Here is a 12,626-nt window from a genome sequence, read left to right on the forward strand (position 1 = left end):
ATAAATAATCTAAGATATTTTGGCGGATGCACACATGGACGAATCAAACGCCGCCGTGGGATGCTGAAGCGAACGCCGCCGTGACCAATGATGCACAAACAATCTACTCTGCCAGACATCCAACCTCCCGTACGTAATACATTTTTTTATTGACAAAAAATATCTAAATTATAAAATATTACTAATCAATTAATTAACAAAGTACTAAATTACTCCTTTTAATAAATAACTCAGATTAATTCTTCTGGTAATATAATAGTACCATTAGAATGCACTGAAAAGGAACCCACTCTTTCAGAGATGATAAAAAGCTCATAAATGCATACATACATACATGCATGCATACATTGATACATGAGTAGTTTTACGATCCTTAAAAATGTATTAGGAGGTATCAAAATTTTAGTGTAAAATTTGGTACCTCTTGATACCTTAGATACTAGGAGGTACCAAATTTTACATTAAAATCTTAGTACCTCTCGGTACCTTCTAATAACTGTAAAATTACTCTTGATATATACATATGTACAGTTTTTCTTTTTCTTTTGCCCATCGTACTCGCACATGTTGAAAGCTGTTCTTCTAGGAAGCTAGGAAGTATATGACAATAAAAATTTATGAGCAATTTTGATATCACTATTTTCTATTAAAAATTTAGTTTCTCTTGATACCTTAGATACTACAAGATAGCAAATTTTACATAGAAAATAATGATATCTTATGGAACATCCTAAAGGATGAGAAAAATTCTCAAAATTTATTCATGTATATATCTCATATCATGAACAGGTAATCAGCCTTCAGTCTCTGCGGCTCCGATACCGCTTTTGGCCTTTCTTCAGGTCAGGTCTTGGATGGGAGTACGCAGTGGCCTATCGCTGTTAACAGTGAAACAAACACCAGTCACACGCATTGCGGTGAAAAATTCATGACAAAGAAACGAATTGCACGAGTGACAAGTGCTAGCCAGCGGTATATCAATTTTTTTCCGTTTCTACTTATACTTATAAGCCAAAATTTAAATTTTTAATCTTAAATTTAAATTAAATGTTAGAATCTTTTTATACTTTATTTTGTAGTATTGTCTTTTTACATCGCTAAAAAACCATACATAAAAACTTGAGCAATTTTATCATTCTTGATAAGATACCAAGATGTACTACTGTTTTTTATGTAAAATTTGATATCTTAGGTACTAAAAAATACCAAATTACATAGAAAAGAAAAGGAAAAAAGCTCTAAAATTTTTATTTGTAAATTATTTTTTATTTATAAATATGTTGTTTGATGTTTTGCTGAATAAGACTAACAATCACTGAGCTGGAGATGGCGAACGCATGTAATTAAACACTCACTCGGTGCCTGGTAGACAACGGAGCCGGCGCCTCCGAAGTCGCACGCCGAGGTGGCTCGCCCGTTCCGCTGGTAGTAGTCGTTGAAGGCGTAGGTGGCGTGCGCGACCTTGGTGTCCGGGTCGAAGCACCGCCCGCCGCGCTGGATGGCGCTGCAGTCCGCGCCATGGCCGCACGCGTAGTCCAGCGCCGCCTGCAGCCGCGCGTCGCCGACCTCCGCCTTCGCCACACACCAGCTTGCCTGGTTGGGGTCGCAGAGGTCTATCGACGAGACAGTGGGGAAACAAAAGTAACGATGCGTGACGAATCACTGTGTCTAGTTTGTGCAGCTTATGTCCCATGGCAAAATGCATGCAAATTACTCACTAGGTGCCTGGTAGACGATGATGCCGGCGCCGCCGAAGTTGCACGCCCCGGCGGCCCGGCCGTTCCGCTGGTAGTAGTCGTTGAGCGCGTACGACGCGTGCGCGGCCTTGGTGTCCGGGCTGAAGCACCGGCCGCCGCGCTGGATCGCGCCGCAGTCCGCGCCGTGGCCGCACGCGTAGTCCAGCGCGTCCTGCAGCTGCGCGTCCCCGGCCGACGGGTTCGCCACGCACCAGCTCGCGGCCGTGCCGGGGCTGCTGCCGGGGGCGCCATGGACGAAGTCGACCTCGTACACCTTCGTCATGTCCGGGTAGAAGAGCCCGAAGTTGCGCTCTATGGACGCCCCTCCCTTGCCGTCCTCGTTGAAGAGCGCGAAGATGTACGCGGAGACGTCGGGCATCCCGGAAGCTCCGGACACCACGCGCCTGATCAGGCCATTGTTGTATGCTTGGGCGTTCGCTTTCGTCGCCACCGAGCTCGAGTCGTCGTCGTCGGCTATGGTGGCCATCGCGCCGATCTTACCACCGGAGGGGTGCCCTGTCTCCGACGCTCTGACGGGCACCCTGCGCGACGGCCGTCCTGCCCTTGCCTGCGCGAACGATGCCCTCGCTCTACGGCTACCACCTGCAGAATTAACCCGGTCTATCGCGTAGTACACAGCGTCGAGCTGGGCGTCGAAGAGGCTATAGTACGTGACGCCGCTCGTGGAATCGAACACGCCGGCGTTGGAACCGAACGTCGCGTACGCGAGGGAGATTTTGTCTGGCTGAGCGGCGTACGCGAAGAACGGGTAGATATTGACCATGAGGTACGAGCTACTCTGTTGCAGGAAATCGAGCACGGAGCTCATCACCGGCACGAGCTCGTCCTTGAACTCCCCCGACGACGGCGGGTACGACACCTTGATGGCATCGAACGCGACGGGCGTCGACACCTTCACGGCGTCGGCGAGGCCGAGGCCGGCGAGCGCTGCCTGCACGTTCCTCATCGCTGGCGCCAGCTGCGGAGTTAGGCTGGGCGCCTGGTCGAACACCTCGTTCCCCACGGCCACGCCGTTGATCAGCGTGGCCGGGTAGTAGGCCGCCACGTTGTTCTTCACCCACTGCAGCGCGTACGACGGGCTCGCCGCCGCGGAGCTCACCAGCTCGTTGGGCAGCGAGACCATCACCTTGATGCCGGTGTTGGCCAGCTGCGTTAGCGCCTTCCGGTCGGCGTCGTAGATCCTCACCATCGTGATGCTGTTCTTCTTCAGCAGCTGCACCACCGACGACTGGTCCGGCAGGTTGTCGGCCACCGTCCCCCAGCAAACGCCGATCTCTCCCGCCTCTGCAGTTCACTCCAGGAAGAATTAGTTGTCGTTATTAATTGTTACGAAGCTGCATTTGCCGTTCAATCTATTCCTCAAAACTTGAACTTCACCTGCAGGGGAGAAGAACATCAGCGCCAGTACGGCGCCATGGAGGCCGATACGGAGGAAGTTATTAGAGGTCGCCATGCTTTGGTGATGACTCCTGCGGTGGCAAGCAAGCTGCAGGGCAAATGCGAGGCGAGGTGTGTGAGAGAGGAGGTAAACATTGGCGGGAATTTATAGCACGCAATGAAGTGAGGATGAGAGGATCTGGAGGTGCAGCGTGCGCGAAGGCGGCAACGACCATGGTCAAACTCATTTGACCAAAAAAAAAAAGACCAAACTCTGTTTCTTATTTAAGTCCGTTGATTTTTATATCTACGTTTGACTGTTCATTATATTTAAAATTTTTATCCAAATATACAAAACTATAAGTTATGATTAAAGTTTTTATAGTAATAAATCAAATCATAATAAAATAATTAATAATTACATATATTTTTTTATAAAATAAATGGTCAAACGTAACTTAAAAAGTAAACGACGTCAAATAAAAAAGGAGATACCAAATTAACAATTTTAAACTATTGACAGCTTCTGCCCTCATTTTTTGTACTACTTACGAAAAATATAGAATTATGATCATTTAAGACATGATTTGCACGTGGAGAAACATAGATATTACCTCGGTTCACATTATAAGATGTTTTCGTTCTGTTTAGATTTATATGAATGTAAATCTATACACATATATAAGACATATTTATTGATTTATAGATGTATGTAGGTGGAGTTAAAACATCTTATAATATGGAACAAAGTAAATAGTTACAATTGGACATGAATTGCTATTCTTATTCATCCATCTAGAAATTAAATTCAATCTCATATGTTTATGTGGACACCTAGACTCAATTTTTGCATGTGGCTAGTCAGGGATCAATGGAGTAGAACAAATTACAGGGGGTGGCACGCATTTGCTTTTAAATTTTTTGAACTAACTTTAGATCGTTTCAGGTAATTGAGTTTGGATTAGAGAGTTGTATATACGATGAAAATAGATGAACTTTAGGTAAAAATTTTCTGGACTCGGTTTGTGGGAACCCCTCATGCACAATGCAGCTCCACCGTAGGCTAGAGCGCCCTCCAGTAGTAAAAAGCTGGTACTAATCGTCGATTTTTACCATTAGTTCCACGACCGCCTACGAAAATATATTTTCCTACGGGAACCAACTGTGCATATATTTTTTTATTGCAAAAGAGTGAAAATTTAAATCCAATATAATTACAACCTATAATTCAGAAACTTCTAAATCATTTGCACAATTAGAAATCCAAACACATGGCCTGCCATATAAAAATTCACAATTGTTCACAACAGATTTCATCAATATCATTGACTCCATAAATCCTATGAATTCCACAAGCACCATGAGAATCGAAGAGAAGACGGTAGCGATGTAGATAGGACGTGCATTCCTTAGGGCCACGAAGAAAGCCACGGCGTTGGTGGGCATTTCTACTTTACTTTTGGGCGATGGTTGTGGAAAAAATTTTAGAAACCCCGACACAAGCGATTTCAGCCGAATATAGGCCCCAAGATGATAGATTTGGTCCCGTGCTATAGGATGGAGGGCCGAGGCTAACCCCTTGTTATCTTTGTACACAAAATAACGCTGAGCCCTCAACAGCTTGAGGCCTACCGAGAATGTCATTACCATGGATGGAGGAGGGGGCCAACTACCTCACCATCATGGCACTAGAGCACTTGTCGTGAACATGGTTACCTAGATCTACTCTGCTCCTGCCATCTAGGACCATCACCTGCTAGGATCCGTTGATCAACATCCCTCCCCTTTGTCTTCCCCACTACTGTCTCTCCTCGCCCATTTGGATCCACCCACCGCAGTGTGCCTCCTTCCTCTGCTTCCTTTCTTCTCTCATGTGAGTGTTAGATGTGTGAGAGAAAGCCGGTCGTAAGGTATCTAAGAGATAAGAGAGGTGAAGGAGGAGATGGAAGTGTAGCTGGGCATCAAATTTGCCTTGTTTAGTAAGGTTTTTTTCACAGGTGGTGTTGTAAGGAGGTCTAGATATAAAGATAGGGTTATTGTTCATTATCGATGGTTCTTTAAGAGGTCCATTTGTAAAATTATGGTTTTTATAGGCGGGCTTCTAAGATCACCACCTGTCACAAGTCACAAGTTCTATTTTTACATTTAAGTCTTCCTTGAGGCTGTCCATAAAAATAAACATGGTGTTGCCAATAAAATGGCTTTTCAGAATGAGAAACTTAGGTTAAAATGGAAGTAAAGTGGTTCCAAAATATAATGACTTCAGTTTCGAAGTACTACTTTCACTATCAACCATCCTAATTTAATTTTTATGTAGTCATACCCCAACCCACATCCCACTGCTCTGCTCTCAATCATCCCTTATTTTTAAGATGTTTCATATTCTTTTCCTTTTGTCCTCAAATTTAAACAATGGCAAATAGCTTAATATTTTAGGACAGACATGCAAAGAAAGAGGGACCATGTCCAGTCCCCTACATTTCCACGGTACTGCCACACAATGGTTGTCAACAAAATAAAGGAAAAACTACGAGCCCAGTCACCTGAAGCAGAAATCCTGATTTGAATGCTAAGTTTAATTTTATTTATGAATCATCTAAATTTCCATTTATTATATAAAAATAGTCATATATATTTGATATTTCTATACGTATTTACCATCTCCATCCGTGACATATGGAGCATAAGGTGTATAATGACACTCTACACCCAGGTGAGTGCTCTGTTCTTTGCTCGCTCTCCAGAGCTGACCAGCTCCCAAACTCTGTGTGAGAAATTCAGAAAGGGCCTGCGGCCCTGCACTCTTCAGGCTATACAGATTTGCTCTGTTTCACCTTATTAATGAGAAATTAAATTTTAAATTTAGCACGATTTTTTATCAACGAGTTTTTTCATTGTCATGTAAAAAGGCATTTTGGGCTTCAGGTATGCCTGGCCCATTTCTTTTTTTTTTTTCTAAAGATGAAGAAGTAATCTTGTTTACACCAAGTAGGAGCAAATATATCTCTTCTGCCAAGGAGGATCATTTTCTCTCTCTATATATAGACACGTTTTAAAATTTTAATAGTCGTAAGTGTTTCGCACCGAATGAGTTTGGCACAACCGTGTGTCACCCACCAACAAACCAAGGAGAATAGGTGCCCTTTTTTGCTTTGCCCATGAGAGTGCAGGTATCTATCAGCTGATTCATGAGTAGAGATAGGCGTGAGTCGGCACAGGAGTAATTCAGAGTGTGTTTTAGCTTAACTCGATGAATTAAGTTGACATGAAAAAAATAAAACTTAGTTTATGTAGTAGGACTAGAGCTGGTCACAAATTTTCGACGGATTGACCAACATCCATCCCTATTCATAAGGTAACCAATTCTTATTTTCAGCTCCAGGTTTTTTTTCTTCTTTTTATACTTATAAGCCAAAATTTAATTTTTCAACTTTATATTTGAAATTGATTTTAAGGTTTTTATCATAGTTTTTTTCAGTCTTTACTTTTAGATCGCTAATTAAATATATATAAAAGTTTTATTTATAAATTATTTTTTATTTATAAATACCTCGAAAACAAAACGATCATCCTCTTTGTTTACTAGATATAGTTGTCTAATGGAAAGAAAAAGCAAAACCTAGATGCCCACCATTCTATAACACTATAAGCAACCCTACTTCCTTTCGGATAATGGATAATATATTATTTAATATGAAATTAAACTGGCCTATGGGTGCACCTTATAGAGATGTATCTAGCTAAAAGAGGGAAGAAAACGTTGGTCAACTTTACGTGCATATGCCTTCTTGCTATGCAGTAAAAATACTCTAGTTAAACCTAAATGAGAACATTTTATATGGGAAACTGTCTGTGGCAATATCTTCCAGAAGGAATCAACACTTGTCTTCCAATATGTCCAGTGTTAGATTTTTCATCCAAAGATGTCTTGGAGGGAAAACCTTTCACAAGAAAACTAGCACATGGTGACGTTGTTGAATCCAATCGAACCAAATCAAAAAAATTTCACTAAGAGGTATGGAACAAAACAGATCGAGCAGATACGGATGGATAAAGCCCATACTGTTATATTGTTAGATGATACGAATAACTCGGATAAAAAATAAAAACGAATTGTTTTCAATACAAATAAGGAAAGAATACAAATGCAAACACAGATATTTTTCAGAACATGATAATCCCATAAATTGCTCTTAGAGATACAATTTATCAACGTATAACAAAGCTAATTTGGTATAACATGTCTAATTTGGACAGGCAGTTTTTAACGTTAAATAATGTAAATAGCATGTATTAGTTTTGTACACTAAAATAATTTTAAAAACTTAAGAAAGTTAGTTAGACAACAAGAGCAAAGAACATGAAATAGATACATTAAGTGCTCTGCAGATATCCATATATTAAGATCCCGCAAAAACATCAAATCAAGTTTTTGGACACTCATTTGAAGTATTAAACGTACTCTAATTACAAAACAAATTTCAGATTCCGCTTAGAAACCGCGAGACGAATCTTTTGAGTCTAATTAATCCGTCATTAGTACATATTGGTTACTGTAGCACTTATGGCTAATCACGTCCTAATTAGGCTTAAAAGATTCATCTCACGATTTCACGCATAACTGTGTAATTAGTTTTAATATTCATGTATATTTAATGCGTGTCCAAATGTTCGATGTGATGTTTTTGCGAAAAGTTTTTTGCGAACTAAACGCGGCCTAACTATACCTATACCTAGATATCCATATTACCCACACTCAGTCAAAACAGTCATACCATATTCGTGTTTGTACGCAAAAAAAAAATCCATACTCGTATTTAGATCTACAATATATCCTAAAATTATCCGGTAGGAATTGTATATGTATTCGTTTTTATCTAGAGTGGACGAAAACTATCCACTTTATTTCAGCCCTAATTAGATACAATTTATTTCCATCCCTAATTAGAGGCGATCGTTGACAGAACATCATACCACCATCTGCACCAGAGGTAGAAACATTTTGCCGTTAGATGTGTTTCTGTTCATCAGTTTAATTGTTTCCTTGCAGCGCTTAATTAACTTCAACTTTATGAATACTCTCACTAAGGGCATTCATCGTATACTAAAGTTTTGTGCATTTATTAAACTAGAAATAAAGCCCAGATACGGCCCGACCATCCCAAGCAGGACCCCAGGAGGACCTCCGACCGTAACCGCGAAAACTGCGGATGTCGTCGTAAATTTGAATTTCATATTTTTGAATTCAAAATCCACGGTAACTGTGGATTTGTCGGTCAAAACTGTGTGGCAAGCATGATCTGATGGTAGAAAATTATAAAAGAGTCTGAAAAAACCATAAAATTGTAAGAAAATAGCTTATAGCAGACATGTTTAATTTTGACAGTTAGGATATGTTTTGGGGGAAAAAGTAAAATTTTGGCACGACCTTTATTAAATTCATGACATTATAACAATTATATTCATGACAAATGATAAGTCATAATTATTGCACAACGCAAGTGATATTCCGAGCATATTTCAAACCATAACAGATAGGAAGAACCAGAAATAAGTTATTGCCTATACTTCATAGACAATATGCTAAGTAGAGAATAGTCCATAACATAATACAAAGCAATAGTTCAAATATAGTAGTGTGCATTATACAACACGATATATTTTAATCCCTCTCCACGTTTTGCTCCATTGCCCATTGGGTGGGGATATATATTTTGGTCTCCTGCTTCTCTTCGGTCCTGATGCAGGGGCGAAGCTAAAGCGAAATAGAGGGGGTGTCACGGGTATCTGAATTTGGATCGAAAAAACAAATATATGGCGAAAATTCATAAAATTTAGTTAAAATTTTTTTCGAGGGGGTTCGTCGGAACCCCTTCCTTCGAGCAGCTTTGCCACTATCCTGATGGGTGTTCAAATAAACGGTTCCATTTTTCTTTTTGGTTGTTATTTTTCACTAACGATTTTTAAATAGTCAGAAAATATAAATTTTCATCATTTTCTCACACAATACTATCCCATAAATCAACCTGCACCACATCTTTTTTCTGCTAAATTTTCTCAAATTTTTAAATTCACCTCCAATTTATTGATCGCTGACGTGATTGTTCCATTACCTACCCTTGGCGTAGGTCGCGGTTACGTTGACGGTAACCGTGGTCTCGCGAACACCTGTCCTTAGGGGATGTTTAGATTAAGAAATTTTTGAAAAAAGTATCACGTCAAATATTTGACCAAATGTCAAAAGGGGTTTTCGGGCATGAATGAAAAAACGAATTTCATGGTTAGCCTGTAAACCGCGAGACGAATCTTTTGAGCTTAATTAATCCATCATTAGCATATGTTGGTTACTATAACACTTATGGCTAATTATGGACTAATTAGGCTTAAAAGATTCGTCTCAACATTTCTTCCGTAACCGTGCAATTAGTTTTTTGTTTTGTTTATGTTTAATGCTTTATTTAGGTGTCCAAAAATTTGATGTGATGTTTTTAGAAATTTTTTTTTAAGTACTAAACAAGGCCTTAGCACAATCCTGCTGAAATTAATAGTAGTAATACTGCAGTTGCACAAGAAGAAAAATCATACTACTACTGCTCCTAATCCTAGGTCGCTGTCTCATCAGGACCGTGGCCCGGTCCTGCAGATAGATGATGATTACGACTAGCGTGCATTGCAGTACTGCCGATTGACAAACTGCTGCTCACGAGGCCGTGTGCGACTCGTACGGGCTGGTCAAGTCGTCGATGTCGACGCACCTGTGTCCGATGCGCTAGCTCCCGTACCACGCACTATACCGCGGCCACCCCATGCACACACTCACCACATGGATTTGGCCTCCGCTACGGTAGCGCTGCCAACGTTATTTGAACGGGTTTAGAAAAGTTCTACGTAGGAATTTATTGTCTTATATTTTTTTTGAAGTAGGTTTTTAAATTTTATAGTTGTTAATTTTATTATTTATATATTAAATAACTATAAAAAAATAAATACTCCATGCGTTCTAAAATATAAGGCACAACCACCTTATATACAAAGACCAAGAAATATTTAATCATACATTTACATAGTATAAACCAGCCAATGCATACTATCTATTTTTGCTTTAGTTTATTGTTTTACCAATACATGTGGCAATGTAATTAATGCGTGTCTTATATTAATTTTGAAATATAAGTAAAGTGATTTTGTCTTATATTTTGGAATGGTGGGAGTAATATTTTATCTTTTATGTTCTAGACGTAAAAGAACACAGACGATCATCCTATCCGATATCCTCAGCTTGCTGCTTGCTGCTGTGGTTAGTGGACTCGATACGTCCATCAGTATGATCTTCCAAATACATCGATCGTGACATGCATTGTTGCAAGCTAGCTAGCACCATACTGGCATCAGTTGACCTATATATGATTTTCTTTTCTTTCGCACGCACGCACGCTTGTTAATTATTGTATACTATCCTACGTATCCGGTCCTCCTTTGAGTACGTGGCCTTTGCTTTGGGACACTGCCACAGCGACTTGGAAAAACCGTATAAATTGACTCAGAAACCTAACATGTTGTGACATTTTTCCACATTTCGTCTACTCGTGTGGAAAAAAGGCCCAACAAGTAGAGGTCAAGTAGAGCGCCTAACAATGGGATATGCCCATGCTAATTAAGTGGTGTGCATAGAGACCATATCCCTTCGTTTCGTGATGGTCCCATTCAGAGAAATATCTTTTGTTCAGTCCAGTGGAGTAGGCGCTATCGCCACATGCATATACATGCCAATTAATGGCCATCATTTTCTTTGCAGTTTAGGGGAAGACTTTATGTGGTAGAATATCAATATGACTGTCAATGGCATGCACACTCAACCTATCAAAATATAAATTTTCAACCTTAAATTTAGAGCTGATTTTGATATTTTTTACCAAAGTTTATTTTCAACATTAGCGTTTACACCTCTAAAAATATGAATATAAAAATTTATACATAAATTATTTTTTATTTACAAATTTGTCGATTGGTTTTTCATAAAACCCAAGCAATCACCCGTTGTGGAACAACGACGGGCATTAACCATATCACTGAATTTCTGTTCCCTTCCCTCATAAGAAGGATTTTTTTTAGAGTATCCTTGAGTGGTCGTGAACCGTGCATCCATTAGATTAGATCCAATGGAGGCGATCTATTTCTGCTAAATCTGGTCGTATGTGTAGTAAAAGCATGAACGACATGAGCTGACTTCGTTGCAACTAATTAAGCTCGCTCACAATCTCCTACCACTGATTTCAATAAAATTACTTCTTGACAATATCCATTTCTTTCACAAATTGAGCAATAATCACCCAACAATAGTGCGCGACAACAATCTTATATTCTCAACTTTTCTTTCATCTCATGTTTATACGTGGGATTTTTTCAACGCTACAACACATATAAAAGTTTTATTCATAAATTAATTTTCGCTTGCAATTATACTGTTTCGTTTTGTTTCACCAAGAAAAACGTCTAAGTGTGTTCGGCTTGGATTTGAAGCCACACTTCTACCTAATATTAGGTCCTTCACTAATATCTGATTTCTTTTTCACCAAAACAGCCAAAAGATAATCACATTAGAGTTCAAAGTTGTAAAGCATGCATGTAGGCAGCTAAGTGAGGGGGCCCGAGGCCCGCACGACCTGGGCCGAGCGATCGCAGCCCTTACTTCGCCTCGGATGGGAGCACAACAAAATTACTGAAACAACGTACCTTCCACCTTGTTCAAACAGTGGCCGAAAATAAACCATGACAACCGACTGACCGATTTAATTTTTACTAAACTGTTATTACTACTACAATCCCTAGTTGGGGTGTTGTAAAAGGTCTCATAAGAAAATGCTTCTATTTTCTTTACCCCCATAAAGGCATCAACAAACTGACGATCGATGTAAAGATGTGGAACACACAAAAGGAGATATAGCAACACATGCATGATATATATTGTTATTCTTATAATTGCAATAGACAGAAGTAGATCCAATTATAAAATGACAACATAGATCATGCATGTATTGCTATATCTCATTTGCTAGATCTGGTAGTGTTCTTTGAAACAAATGAGTTAAAAGTTTTAAATTATGAGTTGGGAGTTTTAAATTTTAAGTTAAAAATTTCAATTCTTTAAGTACAAGGGTTACTCAAAATTTTCAAATTGGAAATAAAACTTTCTTTGTTGAAAAGAGTCTTCATATTAAGATTTTGATCAAATTTAATTTGTTTGAACTAAATAAAACATTGCAAAAAATTCGAAATATATCCAAAAACTAACTTTCAAAAATATAAAATTTTTGTACTTGTATCTATTGTAAATCACTTACTATTAAAAAATGGTTAGATATATTATACATATCAAACCTGGTCTAATACACACGCATATTGCATATTGCTATTTATAACCGGTGGTATTTAATGTTGACTTATATAGAATATTTTCTATGCGTTCCTTTTAATCTATATCATATTCACAGG

General features: G+C 39.4%; 1 protein-coding gene across 1 annotated transcript; it reads right to left on the minus strand.

The window, feature by feature from the left end:
- Positions 1-667: 667 nt before the first annotated feature.
- Positions 668-3,210, minus strand: LOC102703509 (glucan endo-1,3-beta-D-glucosidase-like). The gene is made up of 4 exons (XM_006658588.3): positions 3,135-3,210; positions 1,719-3,041; positions 1,356-1,613; positions 668-878 (listed from the first exon to the last, which is right to left on the minus strand). Exons 1-4 carry the CDS (start codon positions 3,208-3,210, stop codon positions 844-846), a joined length of 1,692 nt encoding a protein of 563 aa, XP_006658651.2. The 3' UTR covers positions 668-843.
- Between the last annotated feature and the right edge of the window lie 9,416 nt (positions 3,211-12,626).

Source organism: Oryza brachyantha, chromosome 7 (assembly GCF_000231095.2).
Source record: "Oryza brachyantha chromosome 7, ObraRS2, whole genome shotgun sequence".
NCBI classification, from domain to species: Eukaryota; Viridiplantae; Streptophyta; class Magnoliopsida; order Poales; family Poaceae; genus Oryza; species Oryza brachyantha.